Genomic DNA, 23,172 nt, shown 5'->3' with positions numbered 1-23,172 from the left:
GAAAGAAACCAACAGTGTGGTGGCTCTAACCTGTTAACATGGGCTCCATGTTTATTGCCAATATTGATAAATATGAATATAAACTGTAATTTATTTGATAATGACCAAAGTAAGAATATTTAAAACTGTAGGAAGCTGGTCAGATTCTTTGTATTTTTTCTGATTGGTGTATTTTTTTAGGCAAAACTCCTGTACAGCTGCTTTGTATCGAGAAAAATACAAACATGAGAGGTTTGCTTTAATGATACCCAGCCTGACCCATATCCCTGTTTACCACTTCCAATAGTTGTGGGTTTTGTCACAGATCTGCTGACTCAAATTGCTGCTGTTGACTTCAAATCTGAGTTTTAGTGCCTTGTCATGGTCTGAGTGTGTATGTGTAAAGGACAGCATAGGAGTGCATGTGTGCGCATATGGGAGCAAAGATATGGATTTGTTTTTCTACAAGTCTCTAAAAACCTCTGCTGCTGAATAATAACTCTTATTTTTCACCGTTTAAGTATCCAGAACAACCCGCAGTGAATTCAACAGCTAAATAAACTTTAATTTGTATATAATCTTATTTCACTGCTGCACAAATACATGATGTAAATGAATGATTGGATGACAGGAGCGCCTAGTTACCATATGTGAGGACGTAGAGGGGCTTTCCTGCTGTGTCCAGGCTAGTGAGGCAGGGGGCTTTAGGGGAGATGGTCCCCCAGCGTTGCAGTGCAGCTTCCAGGGACGGAGGCCAGTTGGTGACCACCCCCAGCGCCTCGCCCCGCACTGGCATCATCTCCGCCCCCTCTGGCCGTGGCTGATTGGGGTCCGGCTGCTGGACTAGAGATGAGGAGACAGATAACATCATCAGCTCACAAACCTTTACTGCTCACAGTTTGTTTACTCGTGAAAACACCACATGGAAACATTTAGCAGAAGCCAGTGGAAGTGAGACAGCTGTAAAGAAGCTGTAATCACACTCAGATACACGGATAATTAATTAGGTGAACCTGTTATTAACACAGAAGTACTGTGGGAATGTGTAAAATGTGTGACCGGGCAGCAGATTCCCTTTGACATTTAGTTTAGAAGCAGCAAAGGGGAAGGATTTGGCAGGATTCACCTTTGAGCTGTTGTCATCAAATGTGGATCCAGAGTGAATTAACCACCACATCAACCCTAATCTATACTTTATCTTGTACAAACACAGCAAGGTTATTTACAACACATTGTAAAATGTATCCAAAATACACTAAAATAACTTTCATTCAGCTAGACAGCACTTTTCCCTATAATACAAGGTTTCTAACGAAGACAAGCTGACTAGAAATGAGGAGACAAAGATAGAAAATGCAGCCAGATGGTGAGAGTCAAGCATCCAGCAGACAGACACAATGATCTGTAGAGATCTCTGGCATTGAGATTCTTACAATATACTGTATATACTGTATTTCAAAACACTTTGTGAAGAACTTTGTGCTCTATATGAACCAGGCGGATCATCATCTGGTCCTTTTATCTTTTCCATATGACTCTGCAGATGAAAGCCATTCTTTGCACTGAGTGTGTGTCACGTGAGTGTCAGTTATCAAGGTGTGAAATCATGTAGCAGATAGCATAGCACATATATTAGGAGAGCACAACATTTCCTTTTCTTTCTTGATAATTTAATGCATAGTTAAAACACAGTAATACCTAAATATTTACACTGTATTTCTGTCAGCATTCACTGTGGAAGCCAATTTACGCCAATATGATGAAAAAAAAAAGATCTTGATCAGTAAGAACTGTTTCTCATTATTTTGAGAGTTTCTCATTGTGTTGGGATACTATTTCGAGGTTAGTAACTTATTATTTCAGTTGTCGCATTATTTTGCAAAATAATTTTGAGATTAGGAACTCATTTGAGAGTTTCCTATTATTTTGTAATACTAAGTCATTATTCTGAGATACTAACTCATGATGTCAAGATAAGTAAGTAATTATTTTGGGATAAGAAAATCATTATTTTGAGAAACTAAATTACTACTTTGAGATACTAAGGAATCATTCTGAGATACTAATTCATCATTTCCAGGTGAGGTGTCATTATTTCAAGATACAAAGTCATTATTTTATGATACAAACTCATGAATTATTTTCATTTTTGAGATGCTAATTTCTTTTGAGATTAGTAAGTCATTATCAAGAAATACTAACCTATTATTTCCAGATAAGTAAGGTATTATTTTGTGACACTAGCTTATTATTTTGAGATACTTACTTATTATTTCAAGATAAGTTACTCATTACTTCAAAATAAGTGAGTCATTATTTGAAGATACTTATTTATTATTTCAAGTTTATAAAGTCATCATTTTAAGAATTTCTTATTATTTAGATTTTTTTAAGTGGGGTTGTATGAGGTACTAATCCATAGTCAGTGTATTACATACAGTAGATGTCAGTCGGCACGCCCCCAGTTTGGAGAAGCAGGAATCATAATCGCAGTGGAAGCTAAGCAATGAACTGCTGTGGATAGGGGCAGCAGCAAAACATATTTTACTCACCTAGACAAATCAACACCAGTTCAATTACTGACAGTAGTTAGTGGTTAGTTTAGTAAACTGTGTTTAGAACTTTTTAACCGGTTTACCTTGCTACGAGACCGCCTTTTCCGATGACAAATTGTATTGAGCTGCTGATTTACCGCTGCCTCATCAGTTAGTTAGTTGGTGTTATTATGTGAATTTGGTGTTTTAAAGGGTTAGGTCAGAATCACCAAAGGTAAAAGTGGTGAAAATATTCCCATTATAGACTACACTTAAAGGGAAATTTCGGTTTATTTCAACCCGCCTGCTATCGTCCTAAATTTGTTTCAAGTGACTAGTGACATAGAAATAATAGTTAGCATGTTAGCCGTTAGCCTAGATACAGCCGTAGCGTCAGACCTGTTAAAACGTAATTGAACGGGCATCCTTTCAATTGCAAAGTTAGTCCACTAAACAAGCTTTTTCTCCAAAAAGACCGCCTCATATCGTTAGGATAAATGTCAGAGAACATATAGAAAACGACATGTAAACATATTGTCTTACCTTACCGGTGTGCTGCCATGTTTATTGTTTACCATTTAGCTAAGGCTGCAACCGGTCCCATTCCTTGCAACAGAGGTATTCCTCTTCTGTGGGCATTGGGGTACAGCATTCACAGGTAACGTTACACCACCAATCTCCAGAGCTAAAGCCTTCCAGCAGCCATTCCTCCTCTGTCGTCCTCTACCGGTTGTGCCTCTCTCTCTCTCCTCCTCTGTTCTTCAGTTTCACGAAGCTCTTCGTCAGTGTATTCTGGCTCAAATAAATAAGGGCAGCCATCAAACTTTGCAAAATCAAATTCCTCCTCCACAAAGTCGAAATCTGGCAAAAAGTCAGCCATTATTCTATAAATCGTTCATAAAATAAATGAATTAACTTTTCAGGCTACTGTCTGGTGTTCTGCCTTGCAGCTGCTGCTGCTTGTTCTCACGAGATTTCAGGCACGGTATGAGATCGCTGCTTGTTCTCGCGATATTTCGGCCGCGCTTTGGGAAGCAGAGGTAAGGTAAGACAACAACTCTGAAGACCACCTAAATGTGGAATGTTAGTATATAGGCTTTCCATATCGAGAGGCGATGGCTGCCCTTATTTATTTGAGCCAGAATACACTGACGAAGAGCTTTGTGAAACTGAAGAATGGAGGAGGAGAGAGAGAGAGGCACAACAGGTAGAGGACGGCAGAGGAGGAATGGCTGCTGGAAGGATTTAGCTCTGGAGCTCGGTGGTGTAATGTTACCTGTGAACGCTGTACCCCAATGCCCACAGAAGAGGAATACCTCTGTTGCAAGGAATGGGACCGGTAGCAGCCTTAGCTAAATGGTAAACAACAAACATGGCAGCACACCGGTAAGGTAAGACAATACGTTTACATGTCGTTTTCTATATGTTCTCTGACATTTATCCTAATGATATGAGGCGGTCTTTGTGGAGAAGAAGCTTGTTTAGTGGACTAACTTTGCACTTGAAAGGATGCCCGGTCAATTACGTTTTAACAGGTCTGACGCTACAGCTGTATCTAGGCTAACGACTAACATGCTAACTATTATTTCTATGTCACTAGTGACTTGAAACAAATTTAGGACGATAGGAAACGGGCTGAAATAAACCGAAATTTCCCTTTAAACTGATACTGATTTTTTTAGGTGGCTAAAATACGGCTTGCTGCTGACCCCGCTCATAGCAGCACATTGCTTAACAACCCTGCCAAGTGACATCTACTGTATGTAATACACTGACTATGGACGAGTACCTACAGCACATAGTACATATAGCCCCACTTCAAAAATTCATAACATCCCTTTAAAGCTTCTGCACTGTGTTGTGTCTCCAGGTGTTTTGCCCATGACAAACACTTATTTTAAACTCTGACAGAATGAGGTGAAGTGAACCTGAACACCTGAACACAAGGAACATATGGCGTCCCTCACCTGTCCAACCCAAGTGATATTAAAGGAACCCTCTACAGATTCTCTCATGACTCTAAATTAAGAGGGTAGATTGGAAAACTGAACAATCAGACAGACAGAATCAAAGATGGTTTCTAACCCTCCAGAAGTTCATCAAAGTCATCGACAAAGAACTCTCGTAGCGGAGGTCTGCGAGGCTGCTTCAGCGTGTTCACAAGCTGCTGGATTTTAGCTGACACGCGACTGCTGACTGGAACACCTGTAAAAACACACATTTGTTTTTTGCATCTTATTGATAATCTTTACTGTTTATATTTTATTTGCACTCTTTCCAACTTTGTTCTGCAACTGCTGCACAACAATTTCCCTTGTGATAAATAAAGTTTCCTCTTATCCACTCGGGATAGGGATAATATTCTGGCCTAATTCTTCGCAGTTGAAATGAAATTTGGGGGCCTGAGTGGCTTGCAAGACCGTCCTTGTTATCTTATCAATGATTCCTTTGAATCTCAAATGTTATGGCAGGTTTTGTAAGATAGTGAGTGCTGATAGATTACTCGTTTATATCTCTAGATGGTGCACAAAAAAGAACTGAATAATAAACACTGTGGGACAAATTCACAAAGACCAGAATGTGGCCGCTGATAGCACCATGAGTTGCACATCACTTGCAACCACTATCTGCCCAGTCTCAAGGTCCAATTCACAAAAGACACTGCGCTAGTGATATTGCAGTGCAAACATGCCCATAAAGTTTTGCAGCTGGGTGCATTTGGCCCTTTTTTGTGTCTTGTTGCAATTATCCATGTAGCAAAGCCTTTGTGCCAAGAACACTGCAGAGAAACAGAACACACACGTCCTGACTGATTATTTGAAGAGGCATTCCTTAAAACTTCAGTCAAGGACTTTAGATGTGACATGTTAATATCCCAGTTAGGGATGTCAACAGTTAATCAGTTTATTAGTTAACCACCAAGAATATTTTTGACTGATTATGCATGTCAGTCTGTTGGTTCATTTTGCTACTCTTTTTTCTACTGCGTTGTGCATGGATTGGGTCTGGTGGGAGCTAGCTAGCAGCGCTGCTTACTTAGCAATTACTGTTAGAAACGCTGTCTTGACCCAACAGCATTGCTGTGAAAATATTGTGGCAGCCTTCTGGTCTCCCCCGCAGGTTGCCCCAGTAACTAAAGGGCTAAATCTTGAGCTGCAACCTCTTTCAGCATTGTTAATTATGGTATCACTGTTGGCTATGTTAGCAGAGTCACTGCGACTAGTGGTGTTAACATTGTTAACAATGATACAGGGGATTTGCGGCTAAAAATGAAGCCACTTACTCACTGGGGTTATGTGGATGGAGACTGGAGCGTGGCTTCTATGTTTCTGCAGCGAAGCTGACCTGCTTGGGACTATCGCCAAATGAGCAGTGCCACTAGCTAGCTCCCACCTGACCCGGGTGGTGCAGAAAACAGAGCAGCCAAGACACCGGAGGGTGGGCAATGGGCACTACTTTTTGGCATGTTAAAATTGCTTGCCAGCTGTCTGTAAGCAAAGTTAAATATAAAGAAATAAATATAAAGAAAGATATTTACATTAAGAAACATTAAAATTTCACCATCTCTAAATGGATAGTGCTTTGCAATCCAGCGCTAAAGCTCCCTGAGTCAGTTGAGCACCGGACTGAGAGGAAAGGCAGCTTGTATTTCACATCATTTTGCATTTAATAAACTATTTGTATAGCAGCACAGTTATGCTTCGTTTACATGCAGCCGTGTGTACATATGGGAGGCAACCATAAGTCCATTAATTCTTCTTCCATTTTTGTATACTGTATGCACTGTGCTACAGGAAGTTAGCATAAAAAAATACCTAACAGACTGATGAACGTACAGCTCTATTCATAAGTTTTATCGAAGTGAAAAGTTTGTTGGCTTGCTAGCATTGGTAGCATGCTAGCTCTGTATCATATAGAGAACATACATAGTAAATCATACGTCTTGCAACAGAGTGTTTCACAAAACTGGCTACACAGTGACAGGCTGACCTCCTCCCTCATTTGACATCATGAATTATTGGTCCTGTTTTTGTCTCTGTACTGCTACGAACACATATTCCACAGAATGATCTTTTCTGCCATTTCTGCTGTGGCGTTTTTATCCATTTGTAAATAGATGCATTTCCTTGCATTCAACACTAGGGGCATACTCTGTATACTATAGAGAAATGAAGACACAAATCAAAACTCTGTGGAAATAAGGCATTCAGGGTGCATTTCATCCTTAGTGGGTGCTTTGAGAATTGCAACTTTTTTTTTGTCTTACTCATGCAGGTTTAGTGGCCGAAAAAGCCGTGCAATCCTTTTGTGAGTTTGCCCCTTTATTTGTTTAGAGTGAGGCATTTAGTTCTCATTTGCTCTTGTGGAGCTGCTAAATGGACCCCAGACTGGTTGTTCTGCACAGCTCTCAGTTTTCTAACTGTGACGGCATGATTGTGAAGCACGCTGAAAAGGAGTCAGCTTTCTTTTTAAAGAAAACGAAAAACAACGAAGGGTTAAAAGTCCAATATGTTCATTCAGGGGAGTGACACGAACAGCTGCAGTGTAATTGGTCAGTTCTCTAAGGCAATGGTCCAATTTGAGCTCATTTCTATTTTTACCCAACTTCAGTATCTTTATTCTGAGGCTCCAGTTGGGAGCAGACTAAAGGTGCGGTGCTGACTCTCACCATCGCCGGTCTCCATGCGCTCTGCGTTGCCATACTTCTGTGTGTTCCTGGCAATGGTTCCCATATTGGCCATGTGATGGCGCTCGGTGTGGGAGTGGGACGAGTCCGAGGAGTAGCCCGTCACGTCCGGGGGGGCCGAGTGATTCTCTGGATGGAGATGAGGGAGGGAGAGAGTGAGGCAGGCAGGCAGATGGAGACAGACAGCCAGCGGTAACTCATTTTTCATATTCATCACTGTACTGTTTGTCAAGTGCTTTGTTTTATTGCCCAATAAACACATTATGATGTTTCTGTGTTAATTTGGGTCACATCCCAGGCACACACTAAACTTAATCTATTTAATACCTGTTTCAAAACAACATATCCTTTGCAGCCTGAAGCAGCTTTCAGTTTCTGTGTACCACAGATGTCAAATAAGTTTCTAGAACACTTACGTGCTCTCTTAAATCCATGCTTAAAAGGTTTCTATTTGCCACTGCAAAGATGTTATATTCTTGTACTTAGACGCTTTGTAAATCCTTGAAATCTACTGTATTTCTACTACTTTTTAATGCGTCCCTTCTTTTTAAATTCTCCTATTTTCTGATCTACTTGTTTTGTATATTTATGCTTTATGTAAAGCACCCTGAATTGCCTTTGAGTCTGAAATGTGCGGTATAAATAAACTTGCCTTGTCTTGTAAACTTAAATGAAAGCTTATTTTACTACACAAAAGCTAAAAATTTGACACAAAACCTGCTCTTCCAAAGACACCCGCATGACATCTAACTGATTTCTTCAACACAAAGTCCAGACATAAAAGTCAAAGCCAATCCTTTCATCGTAAGAAGCTTGTCAATATCTGTTAATGTGAAATCAATAGCAAACAGTGTTGAGTGTGCCCAAATTCAAAACCACTCATCACATCTCTATTTAGTTTAGCCTCTTTGATTACTATCAAAACATAAAATCGCAAATAAATCACATTTATTGGAGGCTATCAGTATAGCCATTGGATCTTTTGTCTGACCCTGGCCTAAAATCAATATCAAAAATATGTGCTGTGAACCTAACAGGTCTGTTTTCCTGGAAATATTTGACACGTGATTCAAGAATTTATGGTTTTATTTCTACAGGGTGTCTACAGGTATCATTAATGATTTTAAAGACCTTATAAAAATAATTTTTAATAACATTTAAGGGTGATTTTTGGACAAATCAGTGTTTTCTCTAAGCATTCCACATGGAGGTAGGTTTTACAGAGAAATACAGTTATTGGAGTGAGTTAAGTTAATCTACATCTAATCTTAATCTACATTTTGAAAACAGGTTAGAAGCAAATGATGAAGTAAAGACAGCATTAGGTTCAGCGACAGGTTTAAAGATTGGGAACATCAGAGGTCTGGATGCAGAAGAGCTTGACTCATTTGAACAAAAAATAAACATGAATAAATTAATAAATAAATATCAAAAGATAATTAAATGACAGCAAATGTCTGTAAGTAAGACCTCACAAATTCAAATCAAAGATTATTTCATGACTATTAAGGCCTAATATTCACACGGTTGAATTCAAAACATGTTAAGACTTTTTAAGGACCTGCAGACACCCTGTTTTTAAGTCTGATTGAAACACTTGTGGTAAGTATTTCTGTGTTGAACGTACCGTCTGACTCCAGCGGCGGTGGCCACAGCATGTCAGATCCAAACTCACAGGATCGTCGCAGAGACCCTCCGTTCTCTGCGACACTCAGAGCTCCCTTCCTCTTCAGAGACAGGTGGCCAATACCTGAATGCACATATATGACTGTGTTATACTGAGGTCTGCACACTGACGCAAAGCTACAGGTAACATGAAACTGCAATCAATCTCATTTCATTTACCTGTACATTTACTTTTTATGTACTCTATTCAGGATCCATATCCATTACAAAAAAACAATTTGGTGCCCAAAATCACTTAAAGCCAGAGTATGCAGTTTTAATTTGGTCTCATTGAGAAAAAATCCCATATAAACTTGAAGCATATTGTAATTTAAGTGGACTGAAAGAAAACTAAACTTCTGCACCTTCTTTTGGCTCTGTTTTCAGGCTTTAGATAATCTAGCATGTGACAGGAGACTTTAGCCAAATACAAGTCATTTCAGAGAGAGGACGCTTCTATTGACTGTTCTACAAATGCAAATACGAGTGCACGTTCCTTAGGTGAAAGCCTGATTCAGTAGCAGAGAATCCTGCTGAGAGAGTTACTTTTCCAGCACTGGCAACAACTGCCTGCAGTGCAAAGCAACCCAAAAAGCAGATGGATTTATCAACAAGAGTCTAAAAGAGAGTCCGACAATATAAGAAATAATTCACACGTCAATATCAGCAAGTGTTTCAGAGATGGAGAGGACATGTTGCTAATAGTTTAACTTTCTGCCAACTGGGGCCAAAGGCTCATGGCTGCTTCAAGTTCACTGTCATGTAGCTGACGCTAGCTGGAACCTCTAATCACAGTGTATCCTCCGCCTCACTCCACAACACTACAGACCACGTCACTGGGAGGAGAGTGGGCAGCAACTCCAGCCAGTGGCAGCAGCAACCCAAATCCAGCCAGTGCAAACCCCAGCTCCAGAGGACTGGACAGACTTGACTCCCCGCCAGATCAGGAAACTTTCTGCTGCTGCGGTTACACAGATTAGAGCTGGTGCGGCTGCTGGCCACCAGCCTGCTGTAACACCTGGTACTGGGGAGTTCTCGCTGGCCCAGTTCGAGCTGCTACAGATGCCATCCAAAGGTCGGTTCCCTCTTGGGAAAACAGTCCACAGCAGCAAAAAGCAAGGCAGAGGTATGGTCGGGTGGCTAGATAGCTAATTCTTGTCTTTGTGGTGTCATAAACAGAAAGAGAGAGCAGGGCAAAGAGGGGCTGAGCAAATGAGCACCTCTACCATTGCTCATTAAAAGATTAATTATGGGAAACACTGGGGTACTGTATGAAGCACATGCATTTGCCAGAGTGGACGTCTAGTGGGAGGGGCTTATGACAGAGGGAGAGGGGGAGAGCTGCAGGAGGAGGGTGTATATTCAAATCATTTTCAAAATTTCTGCCTATCCACCTTTAACAAGCCAGTCTCAAACATTAAAATTCAACAATATAAAACACACTTTTTTCAGTAGAGTCTTACCGTGGTGTGACTGTGACAGGTGGCTCTGCTGGTGGTGCAGCTGGCCCAGGTGTGTGTGCCCCAGGTGCGTGTGCGCCAGATGTGAGATGTGCGTGTGCGCCAGCGAGTCGGCCAGCCGCCCAGCGTTGCCGCTGCCTCCGCTCTGCGTGGACGAGGACGAGGAGGAGGTGGAGCCCAGGTGGGCCGGGCCTAGATGGGAGGGGCGGCTCATCCAGTGCTCCATGCCCGACATGTCATCACCTGGGCCCGCCTCCTCCTCTGAGCCCGACGACGAGTCTGAGCACAGGGGGGACAGGCCTAGTGAGAGTCAGGATTTGTTAACAGAAAACCTTTACACAACATCAACACAACATCAGCAAGTAACTTAAACTACATGAAGAAACCTTCATTCATTGCTCATTCTTTCTGAGAGTTACATTAGAAGATCGATACCACTCTCATATCCTTGTGTTAACTGTTAACCAAGAAACTGTCCAATATATAACTTAACTTGTTGTTTTTACAATTCAGTTTTTGTACATAACAAACACACAAGATCTAATGTGTTACTGAGTGAGCTGTAGAGGTGCTTTTATACCCTTGGACAGAACCAGACTAACTGTTTCCACCTCTTTCCAGGCTTTATGCTAAGCTAAGCTAACCAACTGTTGGTCCCAATTGTGAATTTACTGTACAGGTATGTCTAACTCTCAGCAAATAAAAGCATATTTTCCAAAATGTTGTACTGCTCCAATAATATGCAAGATCTCTGCAACACAGAGGTTTACAGTTGCTGTGGTCACAGTGTTATGTGGCTTTAAAAGATCTGTAGAAATCTTAGTTTAAAGTTTAAATCAGTTAAAAACCCATTTCAGTTTAAAAACTACTAAATACTTCTGAAAATATCAGTAATTTTGCTGCATGAGCTGACTGCATTAATACTGTTATGGTGATTCAACCAACATGATGGTAAGAAGATAATTATGCTTTTCAGGTGAACATTTTCATGAAAGCAGCGGTCTTTCTTTCAGTTAGTATTACCATGTCAACCAAAAATGTGACTGCTGATTATGGTTTTGACTGCCTACTCGTGTTCCCTTTCAAAGAGTGTTTTCAAAGTTATTCAGCTCTGACTGAAACTACATCTGGGACTGACTAATGGATTCATTAGCTCTGTATGAGACATTTCATTGGTTTTGTTCTTTACAAACACTACATGGACAAAAGTAAGGACATACTTTTTTGAGTACTTTTGGTTTGTGGCTGCTCTGCAAATGACTGCAAGCTGTCAAAAGTGACATTCTGGAATTGGCTTATGGCCAATTACAACATGAAGGCCCCTATACACCGAGAAGATTGTCAGCCGTCAAATGTCGGGTCATTGGTGAGCATCTATCGCCCTAATTTTTAAGGTGTGTCCAGCACTATTGGCACTTGTCAGCCCTTGTTAGAATTCTCAATCTCATTCTGAGCCCAACGGGTCCCGAAAAGCGCGACATGTCAGAACAGGTGATGACCAAAATGTGCGCTGACTGGCTAGGTAAGGTAGGGCTTGGGCTGTAACAAAAAAAAAAAAAAAATAAAAAAAGTGAGCACTCTGCAAGTAGCTCCCTCTCCTTCTCTCCCTGCCTGCAGGGCTTGAAGGAGAGGGAGCTGCTTGCAGCAGCCAGGCTCAGTGCCGAGCTTTCTGTCCTCATTCCTGGCCAAAGCAGGGAGCTCCTCTGGCGGGGAAATACAGTGTGGAGAGTCAGTGATCCACTGAGCTGGTCCATTTTCCGCTGGAGATGCGCGTGACTTGCACTACCATACAGCTTGTGTGTTCCCGGCGCTAGAAGCGGACAAATGCTTTTTGGGGGGGTCCAGCTTGGTCGGGCTTGGGCTAAGTATTTTATGTGACGATCTCGGACAGGCTGGGTTCGGGCTGGTTCTCACATGGGTCTGTTCAGGTTGTAATTTTTTTGGCACGTTGAAAACTCATTTTTGGCCAATTTAGCATGTTAAATCAGCAGCTGAGACGGCAGAGTTTGTTGGCGACACAAAGCACTCTGATTGGCGGTTCAGCTCAGTGCAGGAGAAGGGAAACAGAAGTGAGTAAAGCAAACAAACGACTAAAGTCAAGAGGGTGTGAGATTGAAACAAACATGTTATTTTAGGTGAAATATGTTTTCAGCCACTGAACTCTTTAGCAGAAACAGTTCGTAACACGTGTAATTGCTTGCTAGTGAACGGTAAATATTAGTTGTTCTTTCAACATCTGGTTGTGTTGTTAATGTGCTAACTGGCTAACTTCAGGGTTCCCACACATTTTTATGGACAAAATTTCAAAACTTTTCCATGACTTTTCAAGGACCCATAGTACCATATAACATATCAGATTCAAACTCTATTCAAACTTAATTTTGGCTGGCCGGCGTACATGAAGGGAGAGACAGAACGCAAGGAGAAAATGAAGAAACATACGTGATGGTTGACAGAACGTCACACTTAAAATGCATATTAGATAAGTAAACCAATTTGGTGTTATGTTACATTATGTGATAGATTATCCATGGAAGATTACTGTAACGATTTTATTACACACAGCAAAATTCCATTACTTTTTCAAAACTTTCATTAATTTTTACGAACTCTATGACTTTTCCAGGCCTAGAAGATGTGACTGTAACGTTTAATCATTTTTTCAGGTTTTCCATGACCATGGGAACCCTGCAACTAGCTTCTTGAATCTGTCCTGTCAGTCTTCCGGTTTCCCTCTCTACCTGCTGGTATTGAGAATTACTTCCTTTTACGCAGACACAGACCGTATGTGGTAGTTGGCTGTTGGCTGTAGTTTTTGCAGCATGTTCAACTACAACTTTTTGGCCGAGACACAAGCGACAGTCTGACGTCACTGCCTCTGGTTCTTTGATGTCGGTTTGGTGTGTCTGGGCCTTAAGGCAAGTTTTGCAAAAATATGTGAATACCTCTGATTGATACTTTAATGTATGTTTTGTCTGGGCTGTGCCCCATGCTACTATTTTTTAGTGTCAACAGTTTGTGTTGGTCCTTTTCTTGTTTCTTCACGTACACGAAACCAAGTCCATTAAGAAATGGTCTTCCCATTTTGGTCTGGAAGAACATGACCTCATCCCCATCCAACACCTTTAGGATGAACTGGAACGCTGACTGTGAGCCAGTCCTGATCACCAACATCAATATTCAGTGTTTGAATGTGATCAGGACTGGCTCACAGGTTCCAAATTTTTAATGTAAATGGCCACGGTTGCAGAAGGATATGTGCAACTATCACATATGGATGTAATGACTGGGTGTCCACATACTTTTGTCCATTTAGTGTAATTAAGAGTAGAGCTATAAAGGGTCAGTAAGCCCAGTTTAAAGTCCCAAGAGAGACTAAGGATCCTCTCTCTCAATCAGCTGACAGCAGCTTCAACATGTGAGCCTCGTAATGATAAAAAGATCTGGATCTGGGTTTTAAAGTTTATTGTTTGAGTTCAGTAAAACAAAAGTTCAAAGTAAAGCAACAGACCATGATTCACCACTTTTCACCACTGAGCTTTTATGATCTCTTGAGCTCAAAGACACAAAATGTCACTAATTAGTCAGCTGACATAGAAAAGCCACAAGAACCAATTTAGTTCAAATTGGCTTCAAGCTGCATTTAAAAACCACAGAGACTGAATTTAACTCTTTAAATCAGAGTTAATCATCTGAACACAGAGGACAGGCCCAGTAAACATCCATGTGAACAGAAGTCTTACATTCATGTAACATAACAGGCTGAATTATAAGTTATGTGATCCCTTGAGAAGACGTCAGGTTCACTTAAGAATTCTATCAAAAGGTTAAAAAGCAAATTACCGCTGAGGAAAATTATTACATTTCCTTCATTAAAATTCAATCAACACCCAAATTGTGGCATCAACTCTGATTATATTCAATCCAGTGAGCTCATATTGGAGGTAAAGGTCAACTTCACCATCCCATTCCAGCCAACTTCTCCTAGTGCACAAACATTAAATATTGGCTAATACTAATCAGTGTTTCTCGTGTTCTTCATGACTTTACAGTAGCTGACATTACAGCTCTGTGTTTACAGTACAGTGTACAGTTTTTTGTGTTGAAATGACTGTTTTCCTCTGAAGAACCAGAGACACAGCATTACAACATAATCCTGTCTGGGCATGGGGCTGCCTCTGCGGGGTCACATTTTAGGCTTAGAGCAGCCCACTTCAGGCAAGATAACTCAAGTGTGTGTGTGTTTTTTTTACTTTAAATTGCACAATTATTTTAAAATAAGAGGACAATTATTAAACTTGGTTTGCTTTTAATGTTGCAAATCTGAGAATTAGGTCATATAATCTGTCACTGAGTCTTAAAAAATCAGCTTCTTCTCCAAAGATGAATCTTAAAACAAGAATAAAGTTGATTATTCAAAGCGGAACTATCTTACTTCTCCATTAACTGGCTTGTGACTGTGAAGATGTTTTTGCAGTGTGTGCAGGTGTGTGTGTTTTTGCATGTGTCTCGTCACCTGGAGGCGTGTATGCATCCATGGAGGTCTGCACCACCAGCGAACGTCTTTTGGAAGGCATCGGCACCGCCACCTTCCTCTCCACGTGTCGTGCCAGCACGGCCTGTACCGCCTCAGTGTGGACGTCTGAGAGAGAGATAGATTCATTCATTGCATGAAACTTCTCTGGCTGATTTCATTGTTTCACTGAATGTGCATGTCCTTGTCTCTGGACTCTTTGATACAAACAGATTGGATTTTCTTTTTCTTTTTTTTTTTTTTAAAGATTATTTTGCTGGTTTTTTTTGCCTTTATTAGATAGTAAAGATAGACAGGAGATAGTGGAGAGAGAGAGGGAGAGGAAGACATGTAGCAAGCAGGCAGAGATGATTTAGGACTAAATGGGACACACACAGATTGGATTTTTAAAATACTTTTAAAAATACACTTACAGATCAATGGAAGGAGCCAAATATCAGTTTGGATAGTGCCACATACTGTAGCTGTTTCAGTGGCAATCAATACCATAAGTAAAACATCAATCTAATTACCTATAAATAGAAATGAATTGCAAAATTTTTCTATTTTTCACTAAGTTAACCTATGTATGGCAACTCTAACTGGAAACTCAGCTAACTGGCTCCAAACTAGCAATGCAATGCTTCTTCCTCTTTTTTAATTTTCAAGTTAGCAACTGGATTTTAGTTTGGGCCTTTTTTGAGTAATAAATACATTTTGACGTTTTAAATCAAATAAACCCATTACAGAGTACAGTGTTGGCTCATTCTGTGAGAAGATAAGATATTATTGGCCAATTAAAACAATGTACTAACATCAATACCTTGCAACCTGTGGAGGAAGCATTAGCCAACAATGACAGGGGGACACTTCATAGATTAACTTAAAGGTCAGTTAACAGGACTTCTTAGAGTATTTCTTAGGCTGTAAAAAAAAAAAAAAAACCTCTATCAAGTCAAGACATAGTCTCACATAGTCAGACCTATCTCCACATTCTGCTGTGCTGTGCCAGTGCTGGACGAAGGTCCGGCTGAACACATCATAATTCAGCACTAAGGGGAAAATAAAACACTCTGAGTTGTTTGTATTTCTTTAAACCAATCACAATCATCTAGGGTGGCACTAAGCCCCGGACGCAGCAACAGTTCAGTTGCAAAATAATGCCAGGACGGAACGTGTTCTCCTGTTTGTTGCACGTGGGGAGGCGAGGCCTGGCATTAATATGGCTAAATCCCCACTAAAGAAACCCAACCTAAAACATTAAAAGTCATTTGAGTGTGTAGGTTACCAGCTCAGAGACTGTTGTTATTGTTTCATGTTCAGTGCTAAAACTAAGTGGACATAGGTCTGGCTATTTAAGACTTGTTTTACATAGCTACGGGAATTCACACAGATAGCAGAGGGGGAGCAGAATTCCATCTGTAATAGGTGGCCAATGGCAGGCTTAGGGGCCGTGCACATGACGCTGTTTTTGCGTCCTCAGATTCATTTTTTTTGAAGCACATTCCCGCACACATTCCCAAGCGCCCATTTTTCAGGGTACAATGGCTGCGCTCTAAGATAAACCGAGGTCAACTTTTAGAACGCAGCAGTGCACACCGCATGTCATGTGACAAGGACCAATTACGACCCACAGATATCTTTCCCTTCTTCCACAAGTATCAGTCTGTGGTACATATGTAAGTTAAATATTTTGGTGTAGAGCTGCCAGACATGTGTTTACATGTGTCCGACAGACGATGCCCACACACTTACAAAATGCGCCTGGAAGAAGATCAGCTCTGCAACCAGGATATCATTTAAACAGGCTGTGATACGGTGGTTGTTAAGTTTGCCTAGCAACCTCAGACACAACCTACCGCTGTGCTCTTGAAAGCTGGCTCAAAAAAGGCATAAAAGGAGCACCCAGCGCCCGACCTCATGCTTTCCAGGCAGTTGAAGACGCGGCATGTGTACGGCCCTAAAACTTACAATCTACATCCTGTGAGTCTGAATGCATCTGACAGAATGACAGAAAACCTGCATTACCAACCGGAGATATAAAGTTTGAATGACTTGGTTTACAAAGCAGGAAGAGTCAAATAAAAGACCCTATCGATTAGCATTATGGGAATGGGAACAACCGTGATTGCTTTAAAGAATACAAACAACTTGGAGTGTTTTTTACCCCTTTACAAGAATGATAATGTGTACTACTTGATAATATATTTAAATCAGAACATTCAAATTTTGGTTGAAGGACGTATGTTTTAACCTCAACATGCCATTTTCCCAAGCGGCTCTAAAAAAGTTTTCCCATGTGAGCTGACATGGGTTTCTGTATAATGATGTTGCTACATATAAACCCTGCAGCCTGCTTAATGATCCTGCAACCGGCATAGAAGCTGAGCAACTTTCTGCTGTGGATGCCATGTTAGTTTGGATCTGAAACTCACACAATGACACAAACTAACTAATAGATCGCTGTACACCAGAAATGTCTTGTGTTCTGTGAGGTAAAATTACTGCTTTTGTTGTTGGAGTCTGGTGGCTTTGAAGAGAGTGATATAAGAACTTCAGTTACCCGTTGTAAATTGCTGTCTGACAGCCAGGTAAAGTGGTAAAAATATAACACTGACTATGGATAAGTACCTGATATAAGCCCACTTTGAAATATCCAAACTATCCCTTTCAGTTATTATAATGATGAGCACTTGCTGCCCTAACCAACATGCAGCATACCGCTGCTTATTGCTCACAGCTGAGTGTGCATTTACATTTGAAAAACCTGGAAAAAGAACAGATGAACCCACCCTCTAAGCAGACTATCTAGAGGCATTAATTGGATAGCTAGTGTCAATAAAACAGCAGTGTGTTCATCATGCAGGTGTGCTTTCTGTACCTGATCGGTAGCGCTCATCTCTGGTGCCAGAGGTTCGCCGCCGGTGGAAACGGGCAGCAGAGGGAGGGCCAAGCGGGGCCCGATGAGACATGGGCCCCTCCATACCTATAGAGGTAAGCAGGCAAGCAGGCGGACAGACACACACACATACACACACACACACACACACACACACACACACAGACACACACACATATGCACACACACGTTTCACAAAAGCAATAAATACAGTGCCAAAAAAAGAAAACAAACATGGAGATGACTTGAATCGGCAGAAAAATTATATTTTTCTGACATCACAAAACAAATAATAATAAAAAAAACAAACATAAAATTAAATAATAATAATGTGGTAGTTCTGTAATATTGTTGCTCGCGGACAGAATATCCCTCAGTATTTTGTGACCTATAACAACCACAGCTACATCCCTGTGATAAACGATAAAGACTGTGTGTGTGTTTTAGTTGCAGTGAGGCCTGTGTGTGTGTGTGCGTGTGTGTGTGTGTGTGTGTGTGTGGTGTGTGGAGGCAGTACGTTCAGATCCAGAGGCCCAAGCTGAGCTCTAGGGAGTCTTAACCTACATTCACTAATGGCGGCGGCTGAAGGCTGAATCGATAGAGTAGAGTATCATTGCAACTGTATTTGTCATGATTCCAGATCGATGCCCTGGTAGTGATATGTGTGTGGGGGAGGTCAGAGGTTGCTAAATTACCTCCGGCATGTGGAACATATGCCCTGATCAGTTTGGACCTCTTCTTCTCATAACCCTTCTGAGTGATGTCCCCTGCAAACAGATAGAGATAGATAGAGAGTGAGAGAGCCAGTGATGGCTGAGCGGGCTGCTTTTTTAAAATTAATTTACTCATAAAAAAAGTTATAAAACATGTTTTATTATGGTTGCTTGAATCCTTTTGGGTTTTTATTTTACTTGGAGGGCAGTGCTGGTGGCTTGTTGGACATATAAGCACTTCACCCTCAGTTTGAATGTGAGACACTTGTCTCATATCACGCAGCCTCATCTGTCTCTCCCAGTCTTTTAATGTCTCTGTCTAGACTGTTCATTAAAGATAAAAATGAGAAACATAAATAAAACAACATAAATAAACGATGTGATGAATAATGATGGAAATGAAGTTAGAAAGAAAGAAGAACAATATATAATGATTGTTCAGTTCAAGTCAATTGAGAGCCTCTGAACAGGACAATTATTATAAAGTTGTCAAAATACTTGATCTCCTGTAACGAAAACATGAATCATGACAAACATTGGTAAAGCCGAGCCTTGTCTGCTTTCATATATCAGAAAAAATGAACCCCTGTAGTTCTGTAGTTACAGAACAGAAGACAGACCCTGTCACACACATAAAAACCTTGTGGAGAACTGTGATGGGAGAGCTAGACGAGATGAAGACTTGGGGTGAGGCTCGACATGTTGCCAACGATAGAAAACAATGTAGGGAGCTCCTCGTGTCCCACAGGAGACAAAGAGGGTACAACACCATGTTCAACACATCACTCACCAATCAAACAGTGTGTCCAGCGCTAAGGGCCTCACTGTGTTTAATATAAAGTGCTTGTCAAGCTGCCTGCAGGACCTGAAACCACCCACAGAGTCTGATGCTGGAATCAGGGAAGACTGCATCCGAAACAACTTTCCGAAACAATCTGTCAATCATGTGAATGGCCATGTTTATGCAGAAGCTCTCTCTTATTCTTAACACAGTTACTTCTGTCACTTTCTGAGGGAACATACGACTTAGTATCATGAACGTTATTAAGACTACAAAGACAGACAGAGAGTTTAGGCAGGTGGTGCAATGCAAGAAAAAGGAGGATGTGACATCAAGCTTTGGCCACACCTTTGAGTGTGGCCACTTGTGTCTTCCACACAAACTAGCTTGTTTGAAACATACTGAACTCAAGACTTCCAAAACTGCATAACATGCACAACAATCACAACTTCACTTCAGTGATACCAATGATCAGTATCTCAACTGAGGCCCTGCACCAGAGAGGACCCCTAAGATAAAGTTAACCTTACGTGGGATAAAAAAAAAAAAGATTGCCATGTCTACAAAGACAACTCAAGATATCTGTACATATACTGACATTAACAATAAAACACTATATTAATGTCATACCAATTAATTACCTTTAGCAATGGACTTTAGCTGGCATCAGGGTTGGAAATTAGCAACAGCCAAATGCTGGTTAAATATATACAAGTGGCTGCTAAATCACCAGCCAAAAATAATACTAAGTAATCTATTGAGTGGCTGGCGTAGATTTTGGAATTCACCACCTGCAGTGACAGGTGGACAAAAAAGTTGATTTCCAACCCTGGCTAGAATCCATGTTTGTTTATCATATGAATGCAGTATAACAGAGATGTTCTGTTACCATTCTTTCCTTCCTGATACCGATACCTGAACTTATCTGCCAATACAGAGCACTGACCCAATCCCAATGCATAAAACAAACAGCCAGTTTTAACAGCTGTATACTACTGACCCAGGGGGCTTTGAGTTTGAATGATGCTGCGCTTTAGCCAATCACAATTGAGGGGGCGGGGCCGAGACGTGCAGGTGTCCCCACGAAATGTGTACCTACAGAAACAGCAAGCTCCACGTCCATGGCGACCGCTCCACTCAAAACGCCGTCTCGTCAACGTGAAAAAAAATAGTAGTTTCATGTCGTATCCGACAACAGAAGGCTTTTAACAGATGACATCCTGATGTTAGTTTTGCTGCTGCTATAGCTGACCCTGTCAGCTGCAGCCACTGATGCTTTGTAGACATTGTGATTTCCCAAAACTGAATAAATACCACACATAGCAATACAAAACTGCTTTGCTAGCTCAATCATGTTGTAACTAGGAAAAAAAAATGGATTGGATGGATTTCCAGATTGATGCTAACTCAACTTTTCTTCCTCAGGGCTCTTCGAACAAACTACTCTTCTTGTGCCTCCGAAGAGTTTCCTAACCAAACACAACATGCACACAAAGGTTTTCACCAACCATGACATGAAATTATTTCCATTGTTACTTTACATAAACTGCATTATGAAGAAATATCATTAGACCATCAGCAGACATTTGAAGATAGTGAAGTGGACTCAGCAAGGATATTGGACAGACAGACAGAGAGGTCAGTGTGGACAGGCGGCCATAGAGAAGCTCATTACAATCCCTGAGGGGGGTTGCCGCTGCCTAGGCAACCACTGATATACCCCCTCACCATCACTACCACCAGCTGTCAATCACAGCACCCCAGGGTCCTCGCAGCAAGGAGGTAATACCTCCTCGTTTGTCCCCATTAAATGCTGTTAAACTGCCTCACACCAGTGTTCTAATTATTGATTCTTATTTGATTGCCACAGAGATGATTAACTCCCCGACAACAAGGGAACAAATCAAACACAACTGTGAAAGACATCCAGCGAAAGAAGAGCGGGCATGTGAACATATAAACAAGACAGCTGACAGATGTGCATGCCACCACACTATTAGAGATATCACACTCCTTAAAATAAGTGAAACTAAGATACAAATACAGGGGGTAAGTTCCTCTTGTTTGAGATGGACAGAAAATGTTTTTTGTGTTATGAAAAAGTAAATTTCTAAACAAAAACACTAGCATTAAAGCACAAGGCTGGAGATATTACAGATTTCCGTTAACGTCAAAAGATGCCATGGAAAGACCAAAACCAACAATGTGTTCTGCTTCTTAGATGAGATGTAAATCTTTAAAAACACAAATATATAGTTTCATTTTTTGGAAGTGTCAGTAATTTCCTCAGACACCTGCTTACTGTAGTTTTTAGCAAACAAACAGGCGGAAAATATTCAATTGTTGGGGAATATTTTCAGTTGCGGATTAATCCACATCTGGTGTTCTAGTGAATAACTGTGGCAGCAGGACAGTGTATGTGTGTGTGTGTGTGTGTGTGTGTGTGTGTGTGTGTTCATAATGAAGGAAAATGTCATCCAGTGCAACAGTGTGGCTCACTGATGTGTATTTAACAACACTGAAGCTCTATGACATGGAGGAAGACGATATATCAGGCTGTAGAAGAACATGACCTCAACCCCATCTAACAACTTGTGGAATAAATTGGAACACTTCTGGCTCCCAAACTCCAAGATGGTGACGGCTGAATGCTATCCGGTTTCAAAAAGGGATGTCACAGTAGCTACATCCATTACTCTTATGGTCTGTGGGGCAGACACTGAACTGACAGTTCACTGAGAATAAAGGCTCTGAACACGGCAGCAACAGAAAGTTTGCTGATCCAGTAGGGAGTTGGGACATTCCAGGATCAGACCCCCTGCCCCCTGGGTGACTGATACTCAGCTCTACTGCAAACACATCAATCCTATCACAGATTTATGGTGCTAAATATGTGAACATAATTCTGATACAACAAGAAAAACATCAGCCTGCAGGGATGAGAAAGATGCTCACTTTTCCTTTTCCTCAACATCCATCAACTCTTTTCACAAATCTTGAATCACCAGTTTTATTTGTTGTTGCTTGTGTTCTGTTCTATTTGAAGCTGTTGTTTCATCTGAAATAAGTGAAATTATCACACCTGAGTGGTGACTCTGTTACTCCATTTGCCAAAAGATGAACTCAGCTGTTTGCACACAGATTGTTTTTTTGGCAGGGGAGGGGGGTGAGGGGACTTGAGGGCACAATTGCAGCTGTGCATCTATGCATACAAACAAATTATGGCTGCAAACAATATTGACGACAGTAACTTACTGCTGGCTACTGCACTATTCAAAATCCAGTCTGTAAAAAAGAGGCATTCCTTAGAAAGAGAAACATCTAAGCTTCATAAACATAATACTCCCGGAAATGTCTCAGGACTACAAATCAACAAGACACTCAGTTGCTAATTCATTATCTGCAGCCTGCTCACTTCTGCACAACTCAAACGTACACAACGGTGTCGTAAATTTATGAATTGAAAAAAACAATGTGGAAGCAGAAGGAGTGAATGAGTGAATGAAATGTGACTCAAAAAAGAGCAAAGGAAAGAAGAGAAAGAAAGAAAGAAAGAAAGAAAGAAAGAAAGAAAGAGACAGAAGACAGACACATGACGGACGGATGGACGGACGGACGGACAGATAGATAGATAGATAGATAGATAGATAGATAGATAGATCGATCAGATCAGATTTGTAGAAACAGTGAGAGAGACTGAGAATGACAAGAGTCTGCATTTCACAATCGGACCATGGAGAATGGCCAGAACATCTGGGTCCAATCTGCTCATCTGTGCTGCTCTGTGAGTCTGTATTGTGTATATGAGTGTGTGTATTATGTGTAAGAGAGTAAAAGAGTGTACATTGCGTGTATGGGTGTGTATAATGTGTGTATATGTGTCCATGGGTGTGTTATATCTGAGTGAGGCCTTTTCTCAGATCAACCGCAGCGTAACAACA

At 41.0% G+C, this 23,172-nt stretch overlaps 1 protein-coding gene across 3 annotated transcripts in view; it reads right to left on the bottom strand.

Moving 5' to 3' along the window:
- The window catches only part of LOC125882226 (disco-interacting protein 2 homolog C-like), a 94,534-nt gene that overhangs the window by 51,970 nt on the left and 19,392 nt on the right, over positions 1-23,172 (bottom strand). The window contains exons 2-9 of one of the 3 annotated variants that reach the window (XM_049565975.1): positions 18,433-18,504; positions 17,720-17,824; positions 14,842-14,967; positions 10,329-10,625; positions 8,828-8,950; positions 7,183-7,329; positions 4,599-4,718; positions 625-822 (exon numbers count right to left, since the gene is read on the bottom strand). In XM_049565975.1, the coding sequence (XP_049421932.1) occupies positions 625-822; positions 4,599-4,718; positions 7,183-7,329; positions 8,828-8,950; positions 10,329-10,625; positions 14,842-14,967; positions 17,720-17,824; positions 18,433-18,504 (1,188 nt within the window). The remainder of the gene's footprint in view (positions 1-624; positions 823-4,598; positions 4,719-7,182; positions 7,330-8,827; positions 8,951-10,328; positions 10,626-14,841; positions 14,968-17,719; positions 17,825-18,432; positions 18,505-23,172) is intronic. The other 2 variants (XM_049565976.1, XM_049565977.1) reach the window with 2 other exon arrangements.

The sequence above is a fragment of the Epinephelus fuscoguttatus genome, linkage group LG21 (assembly GCF_011397635.1).
Source record: "Epinephelus fuscoguttatus linkage group LG21, E.fuscoguttatus.final_Chr_v1".
Lineage (NCBI taxonomy): Eukaryota > Metazoa > Chordata > Actinopteri > Perciformes > Serranidae > Epinephelus > Epinephelus fuscoguttatus.
Note: the sequence above shows the minus strand (reverse complement) of the source record. Positions and strands in the feature narration are given on the sequence as shown.